Genomic DNA, 16,307 nt, shown 5'->3' on the forward strand with positions numbered 1-16,307 from the left:
TGAATATGTGGATGGATGGATGGTGCGATGGATGGATGGACTGATATGAAGGATGTAATTATTGATAAAAGGATGAATATACAGTTAAGATTGAATAGAGGGATGGATTGGTGTAGACGGACGAAGGTTAAATAGATGGATATACAGTGATGGATGGATGGATAAAGGAATGGACGGATGAATGGACAGCTAGACAGACGGATAGTTAAACTGAAGGGTATAGAGTGATAGATGGATGGATGGAGGGACGAACAGCCAGACAGATAGCTGGATAGGTAAATAGGTGGATATACAGTGATGGTTGAATGGAAGGAAGGACAGATAAATAAATAGATGAATTTACAGTAATGGTTGAATAGGTGGATGGATGGATGAATAGACTGACAGACAGACAGACAGACAGACAGACAGACAGACAGACAAACAGACAGACAGATGCTATATTAGTAACATGTCTCTCTGTGTTGTCCTGCAGGCGTTCTCTCACCCCGTGTCATCCTGCACGCAGCATCCAGTAGATCAGCTGGCCTGGGAAGTGCAGCAGCTACGAGAGAAATTGGCTCAGGCTTCAAACAGACGCCCTGAAAACCAGATCAAACACCAGGAGGCCCGAAGACCAGAGTCCAACCTCAACCAGAACGCCAACAATGGTACCTTCCTCTTCTCTTCCTCTCGAGTCTCTCAACAGCAGCAGCAGCAGGCGCCGTCCAGCCGAGGAGCAGCCCAATCCTCTGCTCCTCCCAGACCCCAGCGGACGGCATCCGACCCCCCCAGACCCGCTCAGAGGAACAGCGGAAAGCACACCTTTCTGTTCGGACACCAGCAAGAGCCTCAGTCGGGCCAGCGTTACATTCCTTCCCCTAGTGCCAAACTTCACAAACGCCCAGGAAACTCACAGTGATCTGTAGGTAGGAAGAAAACGGCTCCCTCTGCTGTTTGTGTTACTGAGATATAATACGGTACAAGAAACTACAAACAGGAGACCTGTGCTAATGTTAATGTTTGGGGTATATTTGTACTTTTTTTAAGCTTAGCATGGTTGCATTTATTTGATACGATTTTTACAAATGATGATAATGTTTTCTATTTGAATATTAATTCTAATATTAGTACTGATTTGTATTTGAATATAATTTAAGAATCTTTTCGTGGAATGCAAACTGAATTTCTCTCAGTATCATTTACTCCAGTCTATAGGGTCACATTATGCTGAAGAAGTCATTCCAACTATGCTGATTTGTTTGTTGCTGAAGAAAATTTTTCTCATAATAATCGATGGTAATAACCAGTTGTGCTGCTTGATATTTTGGGGAAAATTATACACTTTTTACAGGATACATTAGCCGCATTTTCACTGTCGGGCCCAGGAGCTTGAGCCGTGATGCCGAAATTAGGGCATGGCGATAATGTAAAGAAATTATCACGATATCATGTTTCAAACCATTCGAAATAGATAATTATTGAATATTTTTAACAAGGTATTTAGGATTTTTACCACATTTAACCACTTTATTTTAATTTACCAACATTACTAAGAGAAATAATTTTAATAGTCAAAAACAAAAATTTTTAAACTAAATATCTGATCTCGCTTTAATAAAATAAACAAGTGTTAAAGAGACTCCTAAACGATAAATAAAATATTACAAAGTGTGTGCAATGGTAAAGCGTAAATACTGAACAATCAAAGCAAACATTAGGGTGCGAATAATAATGAGACAGTAAACCTCAAACTCTGTCAACAGAAGAAATTATGATCATTAAATCTGAGCTTTCAAGTAAAGCTATCAGCCATCATTATTCAAATACATATTGCGACATTACAAATTAAAGTTGAATGACTACATTACCCCCTATGCTAAAAAACCTTTCAGATGTGGTGCTAGTGGCTGGGATGCACAATAAAAGAAACCAAAAAGCCCCTCTGGCGACATCCTTAAATCCTTTTTTATTTACGTCTTCACTGCTGCTATACGACACTCATTTTCGCATGTGTTGTTATTCTAGCCTGAAGTGACAAGGTCATGCGCGTGGATTCCTTGACCATTTACAATGGACTTTGTGCTCGCACTCCCCTGGTGTCTCTCGTAATTATGTGACCATCAACAATTTTCTCAGAGGATGACAAACGTACAAGTCATTGCTGAATCATTGCTTCCAAGTCGCTTTCTCAGCAGCCACATTTTAATAACTATAGCACCAAATATATTTCTAGCGTTCTTGACAATGGTTTTCAGTCAATAAATATCGATACCGATTTTATCGCCCAGCTTTAGCCGAAATCATGTTGCGTTTCCACTTTCAGGAGACTAGCTCGCAACGCAGCACGCAAACCCCACCCCATGAACATCCCCCAATTCAAACATCACACAAACCGCCCAGTTCAGCAAGAATCAGGCAGGTAAAGCACATCGCATCATCACGAAACGATTAAAATAGAGACAACCGAAGCTAACAAATAACACGATACTGTACATTATTACATTAAATGTCTATACACTCAGGCCTATGTATTTTCATTCATTATATTCGTTTTCTTGCTGAGTGACTGTTGGCATTGTGAATCAAGTGGTCTCGCCACTAACAGAGGGATGACCATCCATAATATAATCGCAAATAATATGCCGCATGTACTCGTGTGTGCGATTGGAATCTAGCATAGGGGCGGCACGCCATCTTTACCAGACTCGGGCAAACTCTGCCTATGCTTTTATTCCACTCCGAAGCCCCAGCTGGCCCTTTTTGGCCCAAGGTATTCGGCCGGCCGAGAAAGGCTGGTAGGAAGGCTCGCTTTGGCCTAATCAGGCCCCGGAAGTACTGTGGAAACGCAACTGACCCTGGCTCGCAATGTACGCTCGCTTTAGGCGCAATAGTGGAAACGGGGCTACTGATGAATGCAAAAATGGCCTTTATTTGGTATGATTTTATGGTACAGTAAAACATATCCGTAAATTAGCAGTTTTTCCGTATTTTGTGATTCATGTTTTTATTTTTTATGTTTATTTATGCTTGTGAATTGCATTGGGACCTTGATCTTTCTTCCAAGAACGTTTCGCCTTGACAAGTAGGAAAAGGTGACTTTTGTTAACATTTTTATTAGTTGAAAGTGATATATTGTCTGGCGTTGGTGTTATATATTACAGTACAAAAACCTGGTTATAAACTACCAGTACATTTTGTTATTTTACAGACTTATCTTTATATTATTTCTTATACATTATATTATTTCAAACTACTGAAATGTCAATCAAAATGTTAAACTGTTTAGAGATTTTCAACATCAAAAGTCGACAGAGCAGAGATCAAGATCACATGATGCAATTCACAACCGCAAATAAATGGAAAGCTGTTAATGCAGAAACAGTTAATTAACATATATATTTTTACAGTGTAGCTTTGAATTAATTCAGTGCATCTTTGCTAAATTAAAATAATAGTTTCTTGAAAAGAAAAACAAAAAAACTGACCCCAAATGTTTGAACAGCAATGTTTGTGTGTTTAAAAAAGTACTGACACTTTGTAAAAGCAGCTGTGCAATATTAGCACAACTTGAGTTAATTTAATTTAAATTGAAAGTGTTTTGGGGAGTTTTAAATGTGTATTTAACTAGAGAGTGTTGCTCATTTACATCATTTATTCCTTCTCATACTGTTACAAAAATGTATGACTTCATATTGTGGAACATGACAAAAATGTAAGTCACAGGTGTCAAAGTCAGCTCCTGTAGGGCCGCAGCTCTGCACAGTTTAGTTTTAACTCTAATTAAACACACCTGATCAAACTAATTGAGTGCTGTAGGTTTGTGTGATATGAACAACTATGTGTGTTGAAGCAGGGCTGCGGCCCTCCAGGAATTGAGTTTGACACCCCTGATTTAAATGAAATGAAGTATAAAACATCAAAAATAATTCCTAAAACAGTCAGAAACAGCTACATTTACATTGTTATGTGCTGCAACATGCCCTAATGTGTGTGAAAGAAAACATAAATAGCAATATATAATGAGTTGGCTTAAATTGAACCAAACCTGCCAAGTGTAAACGCACCATAAATGATTTCTTGAGTTAAACTGAAGTCATGTTTCTTTGCAGTGACACGAGGGTGATTTAATAATGATGGAATTTTCTCATAAAAAAATCCATTAGGTAAAACTAAAAAACATAGTAAATATGTCTTCATGAGAAATGTTACCTGTCTGAGGTCCATGCCAAAATACTGACTTGATAAATTCTGTGTTGGTCAAGAACCAGTTTTAGCTTTGATTAGTTTGTGCGTTTAATGTAGCAGTAGTTTATGGTACAGTACAGTAGAGTAGTTAAACAGTGATTTCTATTTAATCAAGCAAAAAAAAAAAAAAAAAAAAAAAAAAAAGAGGGGAAAATGGCTGCTATCGTGCTAATAATATAACAAGTGAGGTTCTGCAGTTCCCTGAGTGGCCACAAGATGGACGCATTATTATTTTAAGCCCAATGCTTTAGCCTCAGTGTTGAATGCAAATGAAGCATTCGGACGAAAACAAAATGCTGCCTCGCCTCTCAATATTCAAAGCAATGGCACAACGTTATGCATTTTTGTATTTTATTAAGTATTGATGCAATATAGGAGTAAAAACGGAAACTAGATGCAATGTCATTTATATTTCAAGCATTATTTATATACTGCCTTTGCTGATTTAGTGGATATGTAAGTGTTACTTCATCTTCAGTGTACAGTGATCATTTGTGATGATAGCGATCTCTTATTGTGAACAGTGGGACTCGGATGCTTGTATTGAATGATGTTGTATTTTCATTTGATATCTTTTCTCAGTTTTCATTTACTGTGTAGATTTAAGGGACTTACATTGTTTTCACTTACCTGTAGATTATTTGCATGATTTCTTTTGTAAGATTAATGGATTTTCTACTAATGTTCAGAAGTGCTCGTTCTTGTTAAAGAGTAGTTTACTCGAAATGAAAGCTCCGCCATTATTTTCTCATCTCGACGATGACGACGCATTCAACAAGAAATGTTACCGCTTTTATTTCTTTTAGGTGAACTATTCCTTGTAGGTTTGATGAAAAGGACTTGAACGCCTCTGTGATGTGGGTTACAAACTGCTTCAGAACTGTGAGACTTTTTCAGAAAAAAAGGTGTTATGCCACAGACGTCTGACAACAGTGACTTTCTAAAACTGAGAGAGAGAGTAGCTCCAGAGGCTTGTGTCCTACTTTTATTTCCCCTGCGGGGAAAAAGGTGCTGGCAACATTAACACAGGTACCGTTTTATCTTCTCCTTCGCATATCTATTGGAAGCCCATTGTGACTTGGCAATTCGGTGAGAAAAAGTCATAATTGTGAGCTAATAAATTATTACTTGTGGGATACTGTATAAAATTAGATTAGATTGAATTGCGGGATGTGAGTTCTGAGATCTTTTACATTCAAAATTGTGTTTGTAACTTGAATTTGCAAGATACTTTAGATTTTTGAGGGAAAGAACTCAGGATTTCACTTTTTACATATACAAATTTTAAGTTAAAGGCGAAATTGGAGATCTTGAAAATGCTAATGTTAGCCTGATAGCACTAAAAGCTTTCATCCCACTTTTCAAAGCTATACCTCCATAAACATGCATTAGACAACATCATCACTTCAATCCCAGAGAGCAAAATACACTCGGGCCAGGTCTGGCAATATTACCGCCAGCCAGAGACTTGCCACACGGGCCGCCTCATCACATCACATACATAACATGTTACATCCAGGACTTAATTTGTGCTGGAACAAGCCGGATCTGGAACCTCTGAAATCTGATCCGGCACCTCATTTTACTGATCCCCCTCTTCACACGGACACCCAATGTTCACTTTCTTCCGCCACTCCCCAAAATTCGTCCATGACCTCACAATTTACAGATATCACCAGAGACATGACTTTATAGTACAGGTAGTAATTTAAATACCAATTTAATAAAGAAAGTATGTTGTTGATGTTTACGGGCCATTCTCTGTCTGAACAAACGCCATCTCACAGCAATTTGTAAGTTTTTTTATTTAGTAGCTAATTTGTATGAATTTGTATAATCTCATTCTTACAATTTAGTATGATTTGCTTACCCCCAATAATGGGTGGCCTTTAGTGGCATGCCTCCTTTTAAAAATATATATTTTCATATGACTGAATTGGCCACTAACCTGACAAACGTAAAATAAATTTTGTTTCCTCGTGAGATCAAGCTGGTCTGAACCTCGTCTGTGACGCAGGCCTTTCTGAGCAAACAATGTGTGCAATGGGGTATATGCACAGCTAGGGTTTTTCTTCCGGTGGAAGCTTAATGTGATCATTTTCAATTTCATATTGTTTCCTTTTACAACATCGATGTTTTAATGTATAATCAGTTAAATGACCTAAGCATTCATTTAGTTGTTCAAACATAAAACAAGATGAAAGACTCTAGGAATCTAAGATGTGTCTTTCAGCAGGCGAGCGCAGAAACTCCATTGAAAATACTGGGGTAAAGTAAACTGGCATATTTTGAAGAGATGGCAGGGGGGAGTTGAATTTAATGCTGTGCTTCTTGTCCGTTTTGAGAACCACTTTATATTGTATATCTATCAGGGAGTAAAGATGACTGATTTTCAAAGAAATTAGACCTTAAACGTGGCAATTTTATAAAGACAGTTCACCGGAAGCGCTAAAGTTTTCTGGGTGAAACTGAAAGTCCGTGTGCATATAACCTATTACTCATTTTGACATTATGTTATGATTATGTTTTTACTAAACGTTTTAAATAGACAAACATTTCATGCTCCAACACTTTTCACAGAATAATAAAATACATATAAATGCATTTGTACCACATCATGACTGCAATCAGGATGTGAAGAAACCTTCAACCAGTCTAACAAAAATGTTCAATGAATCACCTATTTCACCTTTAACATCTCACTATTTTGACTTTTTCTCTGAAATGTGAGTTTATATGTCTTGCAATGTTTAATTATAAACTATAGATATGTAAAAACACGATTGTGATTTTAAAAAAAAGTTGAATTTGTATGATCAAAGTCAACTTTTTAAAAAACTTTTAGTATTATTATGTGGTGGACAAAAGCTTCCATGCATATCAGTATGTGGTGATTTAAGAGATTCAGCAGAAGTGGACTTGCATCAACATATTTCACAAGACTGAATTTGCGCAAATGTTTATTGTCTTGCATTTAATGAAATTGCCCAATGCTTCTGCCTTAACATGTAACTTGTTTTGTACTTTCATCCTTGCACCTGGCACAAGGGCGAATGATTACCTATTTTCTTTTCTTTTTTTCATTGCTTATTCTTTTATAGCGACCTTCATTGGCACATAGATAAATAAAATGCATCTTAAAGTTCCTAATTACAATTTCATGTTTTGAATTTCTTAACAATGGTTATTAAAAATATATGACAAACGAGCCCAGGAGATCCTGACATGTTCGATTTCTTATCAAAATAGAGATATTTACAACATGAGCACTTTACAAGAAGCATTACAACATTTCAAATCAATCAATTGTGAAATGACTCCATAAATAATCGTTTACGTCAATGGCACTTATTACAAAAATACAGAAAAGCTTCACTAATGTATATCATCTGGCATTAAAAAACATAAAATACAGCAAAATTCAAAATGAATCGACTAACAGCAGGTAGTTTAAGTAAAACACTTCCTTTACCTTTCCTCAATTATGGCACTAGAGAGCGTATGATATCAGTCAGATTCACTTACGACGCAGGTCTCATTTAATGTATTCTCATTTAACAGAAAAGGATTTTAAAATAATGATCGATATGAAGCCTAGACCCTTTAAAGCAATAGCAGATCACAGAAAATGACAGATCTGAATTGATCATTTGGTTTAGAGTAGCACACTTTAAACTTTCAGTGCCTCCATTTTATGCTTGTTCAGATAGTATATTTCATATTGTAGCTGTTGTAAAAGGTGTATGATAAAAGAGAGAACCAATTCTGAACTGCGATAATTCCAGTCTTCCTGCACAAGCATTACGTACTGTATGTAACAAAAGCCTGTCTATGGTCTTCATTGACTGCCTGTGAACATATGCATTGACCCTCAGGCCCTGTTTACAATAATGCGTTTTAGTTTGAAAACGCATAAGTTTTGCAACGGTTACACCATCCGTCCACACTACGCCGGAGTTTTCGAGCGCCGAAAACGCTGAAGATTCCATTTTCATTCTAAAACGCTGCTGCTCCGTCTCAGTGTGGATGGGGGAAAACGGAGACATGTGAAAACGGAGGCGGGGCTGCTGACATTTGCTGCCTGATTGGGGCTTTTGTGTCATTGCGTATCCTTCCCTTAATCGTCGAGCCCCTATCACATGACTATAACACATGGCTTTGACGCTACCGGAAGACAGCAGACCAGCCTTCACTGTAAACAACAACATGGACACAGAAATGGGAGCGTTGTTTGCTCTATTGTCTGTTTTAGGCACCATTGTGCAGTTTTTTGCACGGATCGTTTTTGATCTAAAACACCGTTTTAAAACTAAAACTCACTAGTGTAAACGGGGCCTCAGACACCTTATTTGTGGCTCAGACCGGAATAGCTTGGTTTTTGTTGTCAACATGTTGAAAATAGGCTGTTTACTGCAAATCCATTTTCAAACGGATGAGAATTTGCTCCTGAATTGATATAATAAGCTGAGAAACTATTGTTGTTTGTTTATATTACTGTTTACAAGTGCTGAAACGCCAAATGCTATCTTTTTGATTTTGTGGCTAATTCGTATGAATCATTGACTATGTTTACGTGGACATCAATAATCAAACTATTTGCCTTAATCTGAATAAGACAATAATATGATTAAGGTGTTTACATGAGTTGCTTTCTGAATGTTCCTTTCATGATCCCGTTTTACATGTTATAGCACATAAATCGATTATTGTCACTGCATCACCACGCTATCCACATTTCCTCTGCCGTTTCATGTAATTTTGGGTGTTTCATTTTTAATTTGTAAACTTTAACTGGAGTTTGGCACTTTCACTTTCATTCAGGAACATTTCATGCATGCCCCCCGTGTCAAATGAGATATTGGAGGTGAGTATGAGTTGCTGGAAGAGTGTGGTTTTAATGGAACTTGATACCACACGCTGTATGGGGGAAGAAAACCTTGGCATTTGGTGATACAGGTGTATGTGGTCCTTCACTGGTAGGTGCAGAAAATAGTGTCAAACAGCCGTGTGTGTATAGACTCTCCTGTCGCAAAATGCGGCAAAAATCCTACTCATGGTTTGATTGTGGTATTTACATGTCTGTACTGCACTTTAATAATGTGATTAAAATCGTCATACTACAGTAGTCTTAATATGATTTCTGTTTAGTTCGATTATGACCTTAATTGGATTAATTAACAATCTCTGTTTGCATGGTAATTTTTGATCAGAGTATTGGCCTAATCGTATTAAAATTGGATTATTGGTGTCCATGTAAACATACTCAATGATGGTTGGGTTTAGGGGTGGGGTTTGGTGCCACGCCTCCTTGTAAAAATTGGACATTTTCGTACGACTCAACTCGAATTAGCCACTAAATTGACAAAACGTAAAATAGTTACATTTCTTTGTGTGATCCAAACTCAGATGCGCTAATCAACATTTGGATTCAGACATGTGGTCGACCAATCACAAAACACTGGTCCATCTGACCAATCAGAACAGCAGCAGGCTGTCAGGAAGGTGGAGTTTAGAGAGACCAGGTCCTTGTTCGAGACCAGGGGTGCCTAAACTTTTGTCCTGGAGGGCCGGTGTCCTGTAAATTTTAGCTCCATCTTGCCTCAACACACTTGCACGGTTGTTTCTAGAAAGCCTAGTAAGAGCTTGATTAGCTAGCCTAGGTGTGTTTGATTGAGGTTGGAACTAAACTTTGCTGGACACCAGCGCTCCAAGACCGAGTTTGGGCTCCCCTGTTCGAGACAGTCCTTGCTGCAGCCTGCAGCTTTATGACGTACTAGACCAGGTCCACTACGTAGTGGACGATTGTCTACACATCCTTCAACCCAACTGTCACAGTAGTGTGGGAGTTACCTTAGTGGGCATTGCAATGTCCTCTACGCAGGGGTGCCGCTAAGGGGGAAAAAGTTAGGACAATTCTAAGGGCCCACACTGTTTTGGGGCCCACTAGCCCTAACATCCCTGTCAGCCCTAAAACACCATACACCCCCCCCCCCCCAACCCCTGCTTTTCACTTAAGTCTGCGACACAAATGAAATGTTATTATAGGGCCTGTTCAGCTAGCGGCGCCCCTGCCACTACGTATTTGACCTGGTCCAGTACGCTATCATGATATAAACTGTTCAGACACTTGTGAGAAAAAAGCTGATGCTACAATTGATATGATGAAAAATGAAAGTGTTTTTTGGACTTGGATGAATGTAAACCTTTTACAGGAGACCTATTAAAATGAGAAACCTTTCTGTTTTAAAGGAATAGTGCTCCCAAATAATGAAAGTTACCCTATAATTTAATCACCCTCAAGCATCAAGTGTATATGACTTGTTCCAGTCAGACGAACACAATCAGAGTAGTTTTAAATTGTATTCTTCCATGCTGTATAATTGTGTTGGATAACGGCTTTTATTTTGAAGCTTTCGAAAGCGCATAAATCTATCGTCAAACCAACTCATACGCTGATAAGGGATAAACGCATGTCTTATGAAGCAGATTGATGTGTTATTTAAATTTTTTTAATGATCAAATTACCCCATAGCTGAATGCATGTTATTCGTGACTTGCATACAGTATATGACGTATGATGTAAAGGCTGAATTATACTTCTGCATCAAGTGCAAGTGGATGATCCAGGGCAGCCTTCGTACAGTCGCTTACCCTTCGCCATGGCTGACATAGATGCTCACCTCTCAATAAATGTAACTAGATGTCACGATATATAGCACAAGCTCTGTGGTTGGTTAGTTTGGCATTGTTGATGATTGGGTGGGATCGAGATCCGTGGGAGAGGAGCGAGCCTGTTGGAGTGAGTGTTTAACAAGTGTTAGAATTGTGGAGACTTTGGTTTTGTTTACCTTATGATTAAAGTTGTTGCACGTCCGCCAGTTCCCGCCTTTGAATGAACAAGTTTGAGCTACTTGTAGGTAGCATTAAAGAAACTCGACATAGAGGAACATAAAAACCCACTGCCAGCTTGCATTTTGGAAGTGTTATTGCAGAGCAACACAAACAGAATGCAGAAGTATAAATGCATGACAATGCGCACGGGTAACGACGATCACTTGACTCAGTGATCATTTCAGCTTTAAGACGCATTCGTAGTTGAAGCTCCTGGGAATCCGTCTACTAAGAACCATTACTACATAGTTTGTTTACCAACAAAGATAACGTCAAACAAGAAAGCTAGTTATCCTGGCATTAATTTATAACTTTATACAGTAAGTTACTCTTATAATGCCACATACTGTACATGTGTCTACCCGTCTTACGTCATACGTTGTATACGTCAGTCGCACATCACATGCGTTCGGTGTGCACCAGAAGTGAATGATTGGAGTTCAACATTTAAAAATGATATTTATGTTACCCTAGCACATCGGCCTGCTTTATAAGATAAAAAATTCAGGGTTCCACAAGATTCCTTTATGTTGTCCTAACACAAATCATTCAAGTTAACTTAATTGTTTATAAAAACTAAGTTGATTGAACATAAAACAATGAAGAACTAATAATAATTGTTGATTCAGCTCATTATAATAAATAAACTGTTTGAACAAGCAGCAAAAATATTTGTTTGAGTGTGCGTTAACTACCTAGCAGTGTATGGGTTAGTTTGGTGACCGATTTATGGACTTAATTTTAGAAGCTTCAAAAAAAAAGCCACTATCCAACATCATTATACAGCATGTGTTACGATTCACCAGCGATCTAATCCATGCAGATCGCTGGAGAACTACAGATCTGTCACTGAACTGGACTATAAATACCATTATGTACCTTACACACACCAGTTCCTGATATCCCCTAATTACTCGCACACAGCTGATAATTTATCACGGACTGATTAGCTGGAGTTTATATTCACCCCTCGCACACACACACACACACACACGCACATTGCGGAGACTTGTTTTCCTTGTTAAGCAATTCTATGCGTATTTCCCTGTCTGTCCTGCCGTGTTGTTGGTCTTTATCTTTTGCCTGTTTTTTGACCTCACTCTTTTTTTATTGTGTATGCTCCGGTTTGTTCCTGTTCTGACCAATGCCTGTCTGACTAAGCTTAAAATGATCTGCACGTGGATCCCTCATCTCCGTTGTCCAGTGTCCTTTGTTACAGGATGGTAGAGCCAGGATAAAATTTAAAACTACTCCGCTTGTGTTCGTCTGACATAAACAAAGTCATATACACTGAAGATGACTTGAGGGTGAGTAAATGATGGGGCTATTTTCATTTTTGCATGAGCTTTTTCTTTAAATATACTTTAATAAGGAAGGAGATGATGCTTCCTGGTATATCTTGTTGTTGGTATCGTTTGGTACAGGTTTTATTTCCATGTGATGTCCTGAAACAAACCCATCCATGAACACAGTCAGTCATTCCCACAGGCCTCCTTTCTCTTCAACCAGCTGCTGCTTTTGACTCCCGAAGGGCGAACAGTGGGTCATTCCTGGGTAGCCGTGTATGGGAACAAAGCCACCCAGGTGACGCAGGGTTTTGCACATGGGGCAGGGATATTCAGCCAGACCTTCGATGTCCTCAAAAGCCAGGTTGACGATCTGATCGGAGCAGGGGTCGCAGTAGAGATGACCGCAGGACAGTCGCTTGAGTCTGGCTTCATAGGAGATACAGCACTGGCAGTGAGGAATGTCTGAGCCCAGAGACAGACTGCCGGTCAGGGAACTGCTCTCCATGCTGGCCGCCTGACTTGATCCCAGCTTGGTGGATGACCTGCAAATGTCAGAGATGAGACCTTTTTATTTATTTATTTATTATTTTTATTATTGTTATTATTATTATTTTTAACAATACCATTTAAACATTTTATTAAGAAACACGTTTAAATAAAATAAAAATCCATTTAATGAATGGCTGCCCGACTCGAACCCAACTTTGTGGAAGACCTGCAAAAGTCAAAGATGAGACCTTTTTATTTATTATTGTTGTTATTAATATAATTATTGTTATTATTATTGTTGTTGTTATTGTTATTAATTATATTATTGTTATTATTAACAAAAAATTCAATTTAAATAATTTTAATAAATAAAATTAAAATAAAACAAAATTCCACTTAAAATTTTGCCTGACTTGAACTCAACTTTGTGGACGACCTGCGAAAGTCAAAGATGAGACCTTTTTAATTATTTATTTATTTTTGAAACAATTCATTTTAAACATTTTTTATATGAATAATAAATTTTAAAAAATCCATTTAAAAGTTTTTTTTATAAATAAGTACAAATAAATAAAATTCTATTTAGAGAATGGCCGCCTGACTCGTAACTTCGTAACATCCTGCAAAAGTCAGAGATGAGACTTTTTATTATTATTATTATTATTTCACAAATTCAATTTAAAGAATTTATAATAAATTGAATTAAAACAAAATAAAAATCCATTTAAAGAATGGCCACCCGACTCAAGCCCAGCTTGGTAAACAACCTGCAAAAGTGAGAGATGAGAACTTTTTCATTTATTATTATTACTATTTTTTTTTTTTTTGCAACAATTCAATTTAAATATTTTTTAATAAATAAATAAATACAATTCAAATAAAAAATCAGTTGAAAGAATGTTTAATAAACAAAATAAAATAAAATTCCATTTAAAGAATGGCCACCTGACTCGAGCCCATCTTGGTAAACAACCTGCGAAAGTGAGAGATGAGACCTTTTTATTATTATTATTATTATTATTATTATTATTATTATTATTATTATTATTATTATTATTATTATTATTATTATTATTATTATTATTATTATTATTATTATTATTATTATTGGGGCGACGCAGTGGCGCAGTAGGTAATGCTGTTGCCTCACAGCAAGAAGGTCGCTGGTTCGAGCCTCGGCTGGGTCAGTTGGAGTTTCTGTGTGGAATTTGCATGTATTATTCCCTGCGTTCGTGTGAACGTTGAAAATCATATTCATCTAAATAACAGATATACACTCACCAGCCATTTTATTAAGTACACCTTTCCAACCGCTCGTTAATACAAATTTCTAATTAGCCAGTCACATGGCAGCAACTTAATGCATTTAGGCACGTAGGCATGGTCAAGACGATCTGCTGCAGTTCGAACCGAGCATCAGAATGAGAAAGTGATTTAAGTGACTCTGAACGTGGCATGGTTGTTGGTGCCAGACGGGCTGGTCTGAGTATTTCAGAGTCTGCTGATCTACTGGAATTTTTACGCACAACCATATCTAGGGTTTACAGAGAATGGTCTGAAAAAGAGAAAATATCCAGTGAGCGGCAGTTCTGTCGGCTTAAATACCTTATTGATGCCAGAGGTCAGAGGAGAATGGCCAAACTGGTTTCAAGCTGATTGAAAGGCAACAGTAACTCAAATAACCACTCGCTACAACCGAGGTCTGCAGAAGAGCATCTCTGAACGCACAACAGGTCCAACCTTGAGGCGGATGGGCTACAGCAGCAGAAGATCACACCGGGTGTCACTCCTGTCAGCTAAGAACAGAAAACTGTGGCTACAATTCACACAGGCTCACCAAAACTGAAGAATAGAACATTGGAAAACCACTGCCTGGTCTGATGAGTCTCAATTTCTGCTGTGACATTCGAATGGTAGGGTCAGAATTTGGTGTCAACAACATATAAGCAAGGACCCATCCTGCCTTAAATCAACAGTTCCGGCTGGTGGTGGTGTAATGGTGTACAGGAGATTTTCTTGACACACTTCGGGCCCATTAGTACCAATTGAGCATTGTGTCAACGCCACAGCCTACCTGAGTATTGTTGCATGTCCATTCCTTTATAACCACAGTGTACCATTTTCTAATGGCTGCTTCCAGCAGGATAACACACCATGACATAAAGCGTGAAATGATCTCAGACTGGTTTCTTGAACATGACAATGAGTTCACTGAACTCAAATGGCCTCCACAGTCACCAGGCCTCAATGCGATGGAGAACCTTTAGGATGGGTCGGAACGGGAGATTCACATTATGGATGTGCAGCCAACAAATCTGCAGCAACTGCATAAGGCTATCATGTCAATATGGAGCAAAATCTCTGAGGAATATTTCCAGTGCCTTGTTGAATCTAAGCCACAAAGGATTAAGGCATTTCTGAAGGCAACCCGGTACTAGTAAGGTGTACCTAATAAAGTGGCCAGTGATTGTATATTTCTGTCAAATATCATAATTCATTTCTGTCAGAATGTAAATATGTTTTAAATTGTGTGATCGTTTACCTGCCCTTCACTTTTTCTAAATCTTTATTCTCTTGAACACAAAAGAAGATATTTAGAAGAAACCTGGAAACCTCTAATCCTTGACTTCCATAGTGCTTGTTTTCCTACTATGGAAGTCAATGGTTACAGGTTTTCAAAAATATCAGAATAAACAATCTCATAAAGAATTGGAACCAATTGAGAATGATTATTTATATTGAGTAAATTCGCATTTTAGGGGTGAACTATCCCTTTAAGTCACTAGTTTCAAAATAAGCCCGGATAATTATAATCAAATACTGTGATACAAAATACGGGATAAGTGTGCCCTATTTATTTAAAATCCGATACTAAATAAAGAAACATTCTTGCGTATTACATTTTAAAATGTCAAATACAGATGTAACATGTTTAACATGGTGTATCTGAGACAAAGTTAAAAAAGAGAAGTGTCTCCTTCCCCTTTACTTGAAAGAAATATGACATGATACCAAAGAAATGTGTTGCGTAATCCGTAGTGTTGTGAATCTTACAAAACACTCCATCATTTCAGCGTTAAAGTCACCCTTCCACATCCTCAAAGCAGCCAAAGGTGCTTTTCTGCTCTAGTTCTAGCCAATAGTAGAAACAGCAAACCATTTAAGCAGAGTATTAATTTTAGCAAAGCATTAGATTTGTGTTCAATTTCGCATCCTAAAGTGACAATGCATTTAATCTCTGTAAAGAATGATGTTGGTGGCAGGTATTGCCATAGCAACCCATTTACAGTCTGCCATTGTTCAATCCACCAACACGAATCCAGCGGTGAAGATGTCGCTAAACCGATCAAATGCGCAACACCGACACACTTCTCAAACGTGCACGTACCTGTGAGAGGACGACGGAGAGCC

The 16,307-nt window shown here is 37.9% G+C and overlaps 1 protein-coding gene across 5 annotated transcripts in view; it reads left to right on the forward strand.

The window, feature by feature from the left end:
* The window catches only part of mtmr11 (myotubularin related protein 11), a 91,739-nt gene extending 84,362 nt beyond the window's left edge, over nt 1-7,377 (forward strand). The window contains exons 17-18 of one of the 5 annotated variants that reach the window (XR_012391312.1): nt 476-3,713; nt 3,836-7,377. Coding sequence is in view for 3 of the 5 variants with exons in the window: in XM_073924510.1 (XP_073780611.1) it covers nt 476-901 (426 nt within the window). In the remaining 2 variants the exon portion in view is untranslated. Of the gene's footprint in view, nt 1-475 lie in introns of all 5 variants that reach the window. The other 4 variants (XR_012391313.1, XM_073924510.1, XM_073924511.1 and 1 more) reach the window with 4 other exon arrangements.
* Nucleotides 7,378-16,307: the final 8,930 nt, after the last annotated feature.

This window comes from Danio rerio, chromosome 16 (assembly GCF_049306965.1).
Source record: "Danio rerio strain Tuebingen ecotype United States chromosome 16, GRCz12tu, whole genome shotgun sequence".
Lineage (NCBI taxonomy): Eukaryota > Metazoa > Chordata > Actinopteri > Cypriniformes > Danionidae > Danio > Danio rerio.